We start from the raw sequence: 13,731 nt of genomic DNA, 5'->3' as shown, positions 1-13,731 counted from the left end.
TACAGTCACAATAAAGTGTACATGAGGATGATGGAGGATTATATGGATAGCTGACTTAAATATATATATCTCCATCTCAAAATCTTAGTTTATTTACTCATTTATTACTACTATTTTATTTGTTGTTTATTTGTTCTCAAAAGAACTGGATAATAGGAAAACCTATAAGTAGAGAAACGGCATCGATATCATCTGAAGAAGTTGAATCTTTCGCGGAAAAAGTCCTGATATCGTGTCCAATACTGCCTCCTACCGTCTGACACACCTTACTACGATAGCATGGTTGTGACCCAGAAGTAAAACACTTCCTGCTGCTCGGTGATCACTTCCTGATCTGGAGCTGGAAGAAATGGCGGACCGGGGGGAATTATTCGGCAGTGATGGAGACAGCGACAACGATCAAAGAGGTACTGAACTGTCCCGGCTGCAGACTGTTCGGTGTTGGGTTATACAATTATCTCTTTAGGAAATGTAAATATTTTTTTGCAACGTGACTATCAGAATGTGAGCGTGACGATTGACATGTAAAACTGGAAGTTAAACGCGGCTCTCTGTGCATGAGGCGTTAATCAACGTGATTTGTTTTTGTCTGTTTTTTACCGGGACCGTCTGAAGACATTGGAGGGAAAAAAAACAAAAAACTTTAACACTGAAACTTAAACACGTCGTGGCCATGAGTTCAATTTTTTCTTTTCCGATGTCCACAAACGGGCTACGTAGTTTATTCCATTAAACATCTGAGATCAAAAATATTTTAACTCCGCATTTGCTGAAGCATTAACTTACAGCGCTGATTTCTGATCAGTTTTGTGATTTCTGATTAGTGATGTGATTAGTAGCTCTGAACACTAATCAGAGCTAAGTTTATGCAAGCATGCAACAATAAGTGCCATCTGTTTTGGTTGGATCAGAAGACACGAGAAGCCAAGTTATGATTGTAGTTTTCTACATTCACCTCATAAACGAATTAAACAATTATAACAAAAGTTCTCTTCAGTCTTTTGGCTTTAACTGCATCAACCAACAGCGTGTGTTTTGATGCACTTTATCTTAAGACCAAGGAAATAAAGGTGTATTCTTTAATATGGTGTCCCAAGATTATTGAGATGATTTTGGTATTCCTTCTTTTCATGACTATGAACTTTAACAAAGAATCTACAGCATTTTTGTTTCTCTGTCATGCCTGCCAATGTTTGAAAATTAATCTGGTTAAACTTGGAATCGACAGGACAAAACCTGAAGCCCACATTTATTCTGAAAAGCCCTTATTGGTGCATCTCTTGTGCCCACACTTCAATAATAAAAAAAAATGTTTTCTTTTACTGCATAGCAGAGTCCAACTCCGGCTCTGGATCAGACTCGGAGCAGGAGAGACCTCGATCTGCCAGCAACGCCTCAGGCAGCGACAGTGAGAGGGAGCGGGATGATGACGATGATGACGAAGGGCAGGAGGCAGGGAAGCCGAGCATGAACAAGGTTGGCACCCTTCTATGCAGTCGCGAAATTTCACTTTTGCTAAGTTTCCATCTCGGTTTCATGCTGTGACAAATCAATTTGTTATTGTTTCAGACTTATCAGTTGCATAGGAATTTACCCACAGATGGCTTTATTGGATAAAAAGCTGCCTTAAAAAAATAAATAAAATAAATATATAAAATGCAGGTAGCCTTAATTTGCATCAAAAGTGAAGCATTGCGCGACCTCCCCCTCCCGCCTTACAGGAGCTGTTCGGCGATGACAGCGAGGACGAGCAGCGCAGTGGCAGCGATAACCAGTCGGAGCGCTCTGGGAACCAGTCGGACGCCAGCATCCACTCTGACCAGGGGGAGAACGATCACTCGGATGCAGAGCAGCACAGTGGGTCGGAGCACGACCAGCGAGACGAGGACGAGGACGATGAAGATGCAGGGAACCGGTCAGACGGAGGGAGCCCGGCGAGCAGCGGGATGTCCGGTGGCGGGAGCCCTCGTTCTGAGAGGGGCAGTGTTCGTTCAGACAGAAGGTATGGGACACAACCAGCACTGTCACAGTGACAATTTTTGCTGGACGATAAGCTGTCCCTGAAATTATTGCGAGAAGCAATAATATTGTTGTTTTGAGGCCATTTTTAAGTAAAAATTTAAAAATAATGTTAATGGCAGAATAATTCAGCACATTGTCAAAGATCAATAAACTTTAAATCCTAATGAACATTTGACACTGGGACTGTAAGACATTTTAAATGTCCAAAATGAGTAAACAAAACTACAGAAACAACAAATAAAATGAATCACGTAGTCTCTGTAAACAAAATTGTCCTTTGTCAGGGATGTATGCTTTGAGCTAGCCATTACAGGACAACGTGTTCCAACTCTTCCTCCTTTACAAAACGCATTTTCTATGTTTAATTAGTTGCTACTTTTTTTCTTAGAGATAGAAAAAAAAGTGTTGAAATATGTAAAACTCTATTTCATTGGGTGTGCTAACTTTTTTACATAACTGTATAGCTCGAAAGAAATTACAAACAAAGTTCGCTCCTTACATGACTTTATTTCTCCAATTTGGGAATGTTTGTTGTTAAGCCGTCGGCCTCATTTCCTTGACTGCCTTCGTTGTGTTTTGGGACCAGCATGCACAGCGACCCCAGGACTCCGCAGTCGGGGCTGGGCACCCCTCACTCCGACGGGGACGCTTCTGGCCGGGAGAACCAGTCTGACGACGAGAAGTGGGAAGGCGGCGCCAAGAGCGACCAGTCCGAGGACGAGGAGGAGAAGCGCCACTACTCCGACGAGGACAGGGAGAACTCTGACGATGACGGGCCGCGGACCAGGAAGCCAGGTACCGTCCCGTGGTTCTGAAGATGAAAGGGCCGAGGCACGTGAAGCGGATCACGAGGCGACGCACACTAATCTTTAAACGTTTTTTTTTTTTTTTCTTTGCGGATTACTGTTAAATGTGATTATTTTATCTTGTGGTTAATACGAGACGAAGTTCTTGGCTTGACCTTTCGGGCGTGATCACAAGCCTTCCTTCAGTGAAACATGTGCTTTGTTTTTCCTTCACATGCCCTGGATCTCATTCGTTGCAGAGTCTGCAAAGGGCAGCGACAGCGAAGATGACTTCATCAGACAGAAAACCAAACCCAAAGCCGCGTCGGATTCAGATTCAGACAGCGACGGCGACTCAAAGAAACGTAGGGAATGTTCCTCCTTCCCATTAGATCTGACATTTTGTTGCTCCTTTTTTTTCTCCAATGTGGATTATTCTGTCCTCTGATCTGCAGCAACGAAAGCGGCTGCGGACGATCTGTTTGGAGAAGCTGACGACATTTCTTCGGACAGCGACGCAGAGAAGCCGCCGACCCCAGGGCAGCCTCTGGTATCCATCTGTTCTCATTTGGTTATTTATTTTTTCTTCTTGATCTTGTCGTAGAAGCCTCACTCTACATTGATTCCTACTGTGTGTGTGTGTGTGTGTGTGTTTGCCTCTGCAAAGGATGGAGAGGACGGCTTGGAGGGGGAGCAGGCGGAGGAGGAGCCTGCGCCTGAAACGCGCATAGAAGTGGAGATCCCCAAAGTGAGCACAGACCTGGGGTCAGACCTTTATTTTGTCAAGCTACCCAACTTCCTGTCAGTGGAGCCCAGGTCAGAACCCCCAAAATGTAGAAATGAACACTGGAGATGGTCAAAAATGTTGAACAAAAAAAAAAAAAAGAGATTTATTTTGAGTTTTTTCTTTCGTAGACCCTTCGATCCTCAATACTACGAGGATGAGTTTGAGGATGAAGAAATGCTGGATGAGGAGGGACGGACCAGACTCAAACTTAAGGCACGTCTTTGCTGAATCAAAATGAAACAGACATTTTTGTTATTGTAGCTGAATGTTTGTTCTTTTATGTTCCTTTTATCCCACCACAGGTGGAAAACACGATCAGGTGGAGAGTGAAACGAGACGAGGAGGGCAACGAAACACGAGAGAGCAACGCGCGTATTGTCAAGTGGTCTGACGGCAGGTGTGTGTGTGTGTATGTGTGTGTGTGCGCGCGCCAATGCATTACAGCCAGCTTAAAGCTGCAGTATGTAACTTAAAAAATGTTTATTTTATATTATATTTTTATTGATACTGTCACCATGTCAGAACAGTATAGTATGAAACAGGTTGTGTGTGAAAAATCGAGCTTCTCTGTCTTCTCCCAGCGCTAACTAGAAACAATAAATCAGAGCCAGCAGGAGCGTCTCAGCGCTGTCAATCACCCTCATGCATGCGCTGCTCTTCCCATTCACCGTCTGCTCTCTGCACTTTCTTCCTGATTGCAGAGTCTGCCTTGAACCCTCAGGCTATTTAGGATGATGGCGGATAAACGGTTTACGGAGTTGTTTCTCTTCCATTAGAACATTGAGTAGCGAATACTCAAGGTTGATTGACAGCACTTAGGCGTTCCTCCTCCTCCCTGGAGCGGTGCATTTCTTTAGTCTGCAATAGTAGCGCTTGGAGGAGGTATATGAGCGTGATTTTTAAAAATGTTTTTCCACAGACTATCTATCTGATATTATACTGTGACATAGTGATATGTCAAGTATGTAAATGCATATTGTTTTTAATAGAAGCTACATGCTGCAGCTTTTCCGTCGTGGTGTTGTCTGTGTTTGACATGTTTTTTTTTTAAGCGTCCCGTTCTCACCGCAGCATGTCCCTCCACCTGGGCAACGAGGTGTTTGACGTGTACAAAGCTCCTCTCCAGGGAGACCACAACCACCTGTTCATCCGACAGGGAACGGGACTGCAGGGACAGGCTGTGTTCAAAACCAAACTCACCTTCAGGTACCGTGCAATCATTGCATTCAAGTCTGAAACCTCTCACTCTCTCGTTCTCTCTTTTTTTTTTTTTGAGCAGCACACAATGAGTAGTTAGAGATAACCGTGTTGCATCTGGCGCTCTGACAGCAGAACAAGCAGTAAACAAGCGTCGGTGTGCCAAAAAAAAACAACAACAATCAGGGATCATTCAGAAATGTACTCTGTGCTGTAAGTCTCTGGATCACCTGGCACAAGCTGGGCAGGTTTCTCTCAATAAGAGCCATTTAAGCCTCTTACTTCCCCCTCAAGCCCACCTGAATGTTCTGTCTTCTCAGAACACACGAGTGCGGTCAGCCGTCGTCCAGACCTGGTTTAGTGTGCCTCGACCCAGCCGGCTCCCACACTGAACATTAAAATATGTCTTGGTGGATTATTGGGAAGATTAGAGCCAAAGCTGTTCCCAGAGTACAATCTGTTTGGAGTAATGTTCTCTCTCATTTGGAAGATGTTTTAATTCACAAGATTTTTCCTTTAGTATAAAGAAAACAATGTTTAGGTTATTTTTGAGCCGAATTGATTGAAATAGACGGGCAAGCTACACAAGATGTTCCCCTAACTTTCCAAGACTCAGAGTTTTCAAGGTACCAGAGGTCGAAGGTTATTTTCTGGATCTTAGAGACTGCTTTCCATAATTTACGTACCGTACATTTACGGATGGGACACTTTCTCAGAGCTTTTTGCGGCACTTTTCAGAAATGTAGAGGTTATGCACAGAAACTTACAGATTAGTTTTCCAAAAACTTATCAGACAATCATTACTGTGATTGTTCTCTCAGAAACTTGTAAGCCTGATACCCACAACTCTATTATCAGAAACGAAAGACAGTTTTGGAGCAGAGTTGAGGAAAGTTTGAGGAACAAACGTGTTAAGAGTATCTTCTCCTGAAGGACTGATAATATAGATCAATGTTTTTGGTACTTTTCTAGATCTATTTTTTTTAAACTCGTTTTCAGAAACTTACAGAATTTGGAAACTTAGTCTCAGAAATTAAAGCCTTCCTTTCGGACCTAAACTCGTTCTGTACTTTCTATAACTTAATAGTTAAGTTCAAGAGCTTAAAGCTAAACCTAATATTATTCATGCCTCTGGCTTATTTAACTTTAAAGTAGCCTTTAAATTTTACCATCATGTTTGACTCCGACTGGGCTCCTCCAACTTTAGTTTGATTAAGACTATGTGGAGAGAACTGGAGATTAGGGTGATGGCAAGGAGGCCTGACAACCTCACACACATTGCTGAAAATAGTCAAAATACCAGTGGAGAAGAAGAAGGCTTTGGTTGCTGTAATGCCAATTGAACTTTGTCTGTTTTGTCATCTTTTGTTTCCGTCTCACCTTTTAGTTGAAATAAAGGCTCTAAATCTGCCAGGGGTATCAATAGTTTTGTTGCTTAGCTTAACATTTAACTTTCAAGAACTTTCTTGGATACTTTTCCATTAGGGACATGTAACTTCTTGAAACTTTGAGGTCTGTGCTCTGCTCTTAGAAAATACCTTTCCAGATCGAAATGCTCAAGAAACCTCAAAATTTCCCCATTCCTCCCAGAACTTTTAAGGGACTTTTCAGGAATTTTTCTGGAACACCCAGGCATAATTTAGGGAATTCAGCCCTTATGATGAGGTGCATCATAACCTGACACACTCTGGTCATTACAAATTCATTTACAGAAGATAGTTCCAATTTCTTGGACGCCTGTTGATTAATGGTTTCCTAGAAAGTAACAATGTGTGCTACATCTTTGATAATACAAATTTCACAATGAAGTAGTTTGAACTGGGTTGTTATGATGGTGAATAAAGATCCAAAATGTAACATCTGAAAGTTTCCTTTAGATTTTGCTTTTTTTTTTTTTTTGTTCGTTTGTTTGTTCGTTTCTTTGGAGTTGTTAAAGTTATTCTGGTTTAGAAAATGTCAACTCCCAAAAACATCACTACCCACATTCAGTAATATTACTACCATTTATTGCGTTTTTTTTCTTGTGCGTCTCCAGACCCCACTCCACAGACAGCGCCACCCACAGGAAGATGACGCTGTCTCTGGCCGACCGCTGCTCAAAGACGCAGAAGATCAGAATCCTCCCCATGGCCGGAAGAGATCCCGAGTCACAGCGCAACGAAATGATCAAAGTAATGCTCGCTGGCATTCTGTCCATCTCTGCCTTTCCTTTTTTATGTCGACCTTTCTTTGTGGAATCCTTTTGTCTCGGCTGAAGGGGTTTGCATAAGGCCGGTTGCTGATGAGCATCGTACTGGGTTACATAAAGGCATAACCTGCCGCACTTATGTAACGAGGTCAAGCAGCTGTCAGCGAAATTTAAACTGTGTCAGCATCAACACTGAGACTGGACGGGGATCCGCCGTCAACCCAAACAAGCCCGACTGATGGCATCGCGTAACGTTTTGTTGCCAGAGTGCGCCCTGAGGGGGTCGGCTGGTCAGGAGGAGCCTCAGTGGGTGAATCTTCAGTCAGCGTGTCGGAGTGTGTTCCTGACAATTACCCTAACATGTGGCTTATCGCCTGTTGTTTCTCAGTAAACAGCATTACCACCATTAGACAGAGTCAGCAAAGCAGCTTTTGCTCAGAGGAACAGCTTATTCAAGCGAAGGAAGCCTGAGAACGAGATTTCTTTTTTCCAAGCCAAAGCAGACCAGGCTGGCAGGAGGGCAAGAACCCCCCTTTACTAAACCAGTGACGTCTTAAAGGGATACTTTTAGATTTATGAAGGGATTGTGTTGAACTGATATCTTTTGAGTGTATCGTTTTGTTTTGTACTGAAATCCACCGCAGGCTGTGTAAATGTGATGTGGGTTGAAGTTTTATAAAATATTTGCTCTGAATAGCAGAACTTTAGCCTCCATGATCAAGTAATCTACTGAAGTACACAACTATCTACTGCAGGTGTGACAATTACTGCCCATAATTGCCCATTTGAGCCCCATTGCAAACAATCTAAACATTCCCCATATGCTTAAGTTACTTACGGTACATATGTGTCTATTGCATATTTGGTAGTTGCTGGCGTAGAAATGAAAATGGAGAGAAAACAAGGCGCTTTCCTTGGTGAAGCATGTTTCAGGTATCGATAAATGTGGGCCGGAGAATAGGAAACGCATTTATAATTTTTAGACCCTACACGCTGAAATTTTAAAAAGACCAAAGCCTGAATTTTAAAAAAAGTGTAAACAATGCTTTCACATTTTTTAAAATAACATCTAGATACTTCAACTTATCTCCAGCAGCAGTAGCTTATATTCCAGATTTCTAGAGAAAAAAGGATCTAAAGGAATTTAGAAAACTTTAACTACAGATCAGCATCCCCTCCCCCCAAAAAAAATCTTAAGACCACCGTATTAAAAATATTAATGAAGAGGCAAATATTCTTGAAATATTTTTACTTTGACATGAAAGCAATCTGGAAACTGACAGAAAAATCTGAACAATTGAGCTAAACTGTGGAATTTCAACATGATACGGTGAGGTGGAGCTTGTATTTGTAATTTCTGAAGCCGTCCTCTGATTTTGTTTAGCATTCCTCCATTGGAAGGCAGAAATATCTAACATTCCCCAAACATAAACACAGGACTTCTTGTAAATAATTTTATCTAGAAAAAAAAAACACTTTATTGAAAAAATGTGAACATTTATTGTCTAGTTTGAGAATTAAAAATAGTAAAAACAAGTCTTTAAAAAATAAAGTAAAGCTTTTTGCAACTGGAGTCACAGCAGTCGTTTCAAATTTTGAGGCCTTAACCTGCTGTTCAATTGTTCCTTTTCCTTTTTGTTCCTTTTTTGTTGGTGATGAAATCTAATTGCGTCCAACGTCTGTATCGGCAGAAAGAGGAGGAGCGTCTGCGGGCGTCGATCCGCAGAGAGTCCCAGCAGAGGAGGATGAGGGAGAAGCAGCACCAGAGGGGCCTGAGCAGCAGCTACCTGGAGCCCGACCGCTACGACGACGAGGAGGAGGGCGAGGAGGCCATCAGCCTGGCGGCCATCAAGAGTAAATACAAGGGAGGAGGAGGCCTGCGAGGTAGCCGCACTCGTTTTCTTGTGTTCCTTGTTTCTCGCCGATATTCGTCCTCAACAATTCCCCCGTCTTCATTCCAGAGGAGAGAGCGAGGATCTACTCATCGGACAGCGACGAAGGCTCTGATGATGACAAAGCCCAAAGGCTGATGAAGGCCAAGAAGCTGGACAGTGACGAGGTAGGCGCAGCGCCCCGGCGGACAGGCAGGGGGCAGTGTGAGGTAGCACATTGTGGACGGTAAAACGCCAACCTTTTCCACTTATCCTGATGTGAACTGAACCGGACAGGAAGTCCTGACTGTTCTGAAGTGCGTGCGTGCGTGTTTGTTTACATCCCGCAGCGGTGTTTTTCCTCAAATCAAGAGAAGACAGTGTCAAAAAAACACACAGCTTGGCGTGATAAACGGAAATCGCCGGAAAGCCAGACTGAACGTATTCTGCCGTCAGCTCTGTAATCTCTTCTTATCCTCTGTTGTTCTCAGGAGGGCGAGGGATCAGGCAAGAGGAAGGCAGAAGACGATGAAGAAACGACCACTAAAAAGGCTAAGAAGTATGTCATCAGTGACGAAGAGGAGGAGGAAGAGGACGATGAATAGTTTTTTTTATTTTTTTTATCTTAATTTTGTTTTGTTTTCCTACCTTTTCCACTGTATCATCAGTGGTCAGTCCATCTGGCGTATAAATAGCCGTGTTTTGTATATTTTCTTATGATCTGTGTGTGGGTGTGTGTGTGTATTAGTTTGTTTATTTTCTGTACAGCAGAGAGGTGAGAAATAAACGGTCGTCTTATGTAACCGAAGCTTCCCCGGGAAGCCTCCGCTTGTTTTTATTTTTGCATTATGAATCATGCATGAATCACACGGTTGTTGTGAGATTAGAAAACATAATGTTTAGTTCAGCTTCCAGACAGCAAACAAAACCTTCATTAGACGGCCGCCGTCAGCTCGACGAGGAGCGGATCGAACCAACCTCCTCCTCCCTTGCTAATTTAGTTTTAGTAAATGCTCTGCTGGGTTTGCACTGCAAGTACAAACCCTTCAGCAGATGAAACTGACCCTTGAGCAAAGGGACTCGACAATGTAGTTTTACAAGAAACAGCGAAGCTTGAAGAGCATTTTCTGGATTTGAGAGAGTAGTGCTGGTGGAGAAAACACATTTTGTCCTACTGTTACTAAATCACCCTTCCCAGTATTAATTTTCTTACAAATGAAAACATTAAGAATACAATTTACCATAAACATCCAGATGAACCTTAAATGTTATTATCCAGGTTGTGTTTTTAGTTTTAGTTAGTTCATTCACTTTGAATAATGCCATGCCAGCAGAGACGTACATGCAGCTCATAGAAAATGAACTTGGTTTTATTTGTAAAGCACCGACTCGCAACAAAAGCTTCTCAAAACAGTTCACCAAAAATGTGAGAAGCAGAACGAGGTTGAGAACGAGCGGCGCTGCTGCCTCGACTGGCTGAGAGCAGAGAGGAGGCAGCTGCAGACGCACTGCACCATGTGAGCTTTTCAGGGCAAAAAGAAATAGTTAATTGCAGCAATCATTGCAAAATATATGAAGAATGGATAACATGAAGACAACAGAGATAAGCAAAAGTGGTCAGTATGACCTCCAGCAACCTTAAAATGTATCAGCAGGATAACCCATGACGCCTGAACTATGGCCTTTATCAAGTTTTGATCATGTGACTCATCTTCCCCTTCCCAGAGTAGATGACAATGGAAAAAAAACATTGCTGTATTAACTTTATCAAGTTGATGTTTTTAATGTAAAAGTGTTTTTTCCCACAGTTAGTTCATGGTACTTTCTCTGTAAAGGATTTAAAAAGTAATAGTGCTGAGAAACGGGAATACAAAGAATAACTCCTCTGAAATGTAGCATCCATGATGGACATTCGCTTTCTTTAGCTAAAATACTATTTCATACAGCATTACAAATTAGTTTTTATTTTTTTCTATAATATGACCTTATTTAAGGGGAAATAAGTGGGCTTTCCAACAATAAGACAAAATTTACCAGGAAGAATTGCTACAGTAAACAAAGGTCAATCAAACACAATTTCCCTTATTTGTTGTGCTAACCACATTTAGACTTTTAGTTCAAAATAATTGACTTAGACGGTGCCTGATTCAGCTCAAACCACCGTATTATTCGCAGTACATCACAATGGGTACATTCCTTTTCTACCTTGCTTAAGGCTTTGTAAAAAGATCAGAACGTTTGTGAAAACAGGACCTGAGTAAAGTTGTTTGAAGAACTTGAAGATCCTGCCTCAACCCCCAACATAAAGAAAATCAAACATAGTTGAGATTAATTAATTGTGCTGCATTTGTGCAGCAGAGATTCTTGTGACGCCAAATTTCTTTGGGCTATCTGACCTTTGACAACCTCTGGAATAATTTGTTAACATCTTTAAATGTCAGCTGCACATACAAATTTTTTTGCTGCTGCAGCACAAGTGTTTGACACCAGTTTGGTTTAATTTGCAGAAGGTGGACAAGCTTTGTCTGAAAAGATACTCAAAGAATTTCACCGAGCTCGCTACAAACTCACAGTGATCCTCGAGAACCGAATCCTATATGTAGTGAAAAGGGAAGCGCTTTCGTCACATGGTACAAGTCAAGTTGTACCGTGTGATGAACATTGACATAGGCATGTATTATGCAACTGCTAATGTTGTTAAGTAACTGAGTAAAAGCTTGGAGTTCAAGCAGGGCAAGTCAGGCAGTTTAGAAAAAGGGAGATAATAACCCCCTTCAGAAGCATTTTCCCTGGCTGGATCTTTTTAATGGTAGCATTATACTGTTTACCCTCCACCAGATCCCGAAGCTGTTGCAGGACCATCAGCAGGTATGCAGCTCAGTTATCAACGTCAGTGCTCCAGCTGTTGGAGCCCAGCGAGGTGAGGCATTGTGACTTGATCCCCTTTGAGCCGCACAGTAAGAGGAGAAAGGAGAGAACAAGAGCCGTGGTTACTGATTCATGTTCAGCTGCCAGAATGACGCACAGGATCTCTCTCTCTTTCTCTCTCTCTGTCATTCACGCACGCACACACACAGACAAGCAGTGTCCCAGAGATGGACGACAGCCCTCCAATGGGACTAGTCTCACCAGCCTGTCCAGACAGATCTGGCTGCAGCAGCCCAGAGTGCAGAAGTCACTCGCTTACATAAAATGTCTGCATCTTCCCCCTGTGTGCCATCTACTCAGGACTGCAGTGTTTTAACAGAGCTGTTCATATTATCAAGTGTTTGAAAGTCCTTTAAAAAATTCATAATGAGGCTGCCGAGGGCAGCGCATCCCTGGAAACGTGAAGTTTCCCATCATTAACTCACAACAGGTCTGTGCATAGAAGACTGAAGAAGCGCGTCTCTTCAACCTGCAGCTTGATCACCTCGTGACAGATGCAGAATTCACATTTGACTACACTGAATAGAAATGTTGTGTGTGCGTGTGTGTGTGTGTGTGTGTGTGTGTGTGTGTGTGTGTGTGTGTGTGTGTGTGTTGCCTTTAAAGAGCAAGTGCCATCAGCAGTGGTGTGTGCTGCGTTATCACAGACTGCAGTGTGTTATGTAAACCCAGTTTCACTCAGGGAGGAGAAGGGAAGGGAGGGGAAGGCACTGCTACAGTCAGCACTGACTGAGAGAGGTGGAAATGAGGGGAGGGCTGCAGCATTTTATTTCTTTTTTTTTGTTTTTGTTTTCTCCTCCCAGTTGTATTTTTTATTTTTATTTTTTTCAGTTTGAATCTTTTCTTTTTCTCTACTAGCAACCAAAATCTCTTCTGTCCAAACATGGTCTGGAACTCTGGAACATCACATTTTCTGCAATAGAAAGTGCAGCCCTGCAGGCAGACTGTGAAAATGGCTGATTCAAGTTGCATAAAAAAAAATAGGTAAACAGGCAACCGTTCTGCCAATTAGGTCCCAGAAAAGACACTGACTGGGTCAGCAGTAAGCCAGATTGCCTGGGAGAAAACAGTCCTCCAACCATTTTTTAATACTGGTTTCTATTTAATCCTTGCAGGGTCCATGATGTTTGTGTATACCCCAGAAAGGTCGCTGGTTCATCCCAGGCCCACAAACCTTTACAGGTATAAATTGATGGTCAATAAACAAGGATTATTAAGGTGACTCATCGTTATTTTTGAACACTTCAGCATTAAGTAACATAAGCATGAATCGGCATGATGACATGTACGGTATAGTTTCCGTTTTTGGATATATAGGTCAGCGGACACCGTCTCCAGTTCCAGATGGTCGGCGTCTTGCACGTCGGCTGCAGCCATGCGTCAACACCTCCTTGTCAAATGAACACCCTGCAGATTCAAACGTTCTTCTGGGGAGACAGTGCAACCTCTTGAGTCGAGTGGTTAGGAGCACAGGCTCATTAAAATGTTGAAGGACGAGGAAACAACCTCGTTCCTTTCAAGAGAGGTTTAGTAAGGAACCTCTGAGTTGGGATCTACTGATATAAATTCAATATATTATTTAAAATCCATTTACAACAGGAGAATCATGTACATATAAATGACTGTTTTGTGGCTTAGAAAACTGATTTTTCTATGTGGCATGACCTCTTTCACTGTATGTTGCGATCTATATTATCACAGCAGACCAAACGTGGCAGATTAACTGTTTTTTTTTTTTTTTTTGGTGGTCTTTTAATATCATGATATTAATATGCATGCTATCCAGCTATTGTTGAATATCAGCCATATGCTTGATTGTAGTAGATGAGGACCTTGGTGATGAGGCGAACACAAACACACACACACACACACACACACACACACACACACACGCAGACCGCTGTAGCTATGAAGTGAGCTGCAGAAATCATTATTCATTCTTCAGTCTAATTA

At 42.4% G+C, this 13,731-nt stretch overlaps 1 protein-coding gene across 2 annotated transcripts; it reads left to right on the top strand.

Moving 5' to 3' along the window:
- Positions 1–194: 194 nt before the first annotated feature.
- leo1 (LEO1 homolog, Paf1/RNA polymerase II complex component) lies at positions 195–9,653 on the top strand. Of its 2 annotated transcripts, none has more exons than XM_044134385.1 (14): positions 195–407; positions 1,334–1,476; positions 1,722–2,002; positions 2,609–2,817; positions 3,068–3,172; positions 3,263–3,357; positions 3,475–3,623; positions 3,723–3,807; positions 3,897–3,991; positions 4,666–4,800; positions 6,827–6,962; positions 8,671–8,863; positions 8,941–9,038; positions 9,342–9,653. In XM_044134385.1, exons 1-14 carry the CDS (start codon positions 350–352, stop codon positions 9,453–9,455), a joined length of 1,896 nt encoding a protein of 631 aa, XP_043990320.1. In that variant the 5' UTR covers positions 195–349; the 3' UTR covers positions 9,456–9,653. The 2 variants fall into 2 exon arrangements, with proteins under 2 accessions (XP_043990320.1, XP_043990311.1); XM_044134376.1 differs by having other exon boundaries at positions 304–407; positions 1,331–1,476.
- The last annotated feature ends 4,078 nt before the right edge of the window (positions 9,654–13,731 follow it).

Source organism: Gambusia affinis, linkage group LG02, assembly GCF_019740435.1.
Source record: "Gambusia affinis linkage group LG02, SWU_Gaff_1.0, whole genome shotgun sequence".
Lineage (NCBI taxonomy): Eukaryota > Metazoa > Chordata > Actinopteri > Cyprinodontiformes > Poeciliidae > Gambusia > Gambusia affinis.
This window is presented reverse-complemented; position numbering and strand designations above follow the sequence as displayed.

Bases quoted from the DNA above. Each gene is read 5' to 3' on its own strand.
- leo1 (XM_044134376.1), top strand. From the start codon at position 350: ATGGCGGACCGGGGGGAATTATTCGGCAGTGATGGAGACAGCGACAAC. The intron at 408-1,330 runs GTACTGAACTGT...TTTACTGCATAG, and splicing joins CAGCGACAACGATCAAAGAG to CAGAGTCCAACTCCGGCTCT. The intron at 3,992-4,665 runs GTGTGTGTGTGT...TTCTCACCGCAG, and splicing joins GTCAAGTGGTCTGACGGCAG to CATGTCCCTCCACCTGGGCA.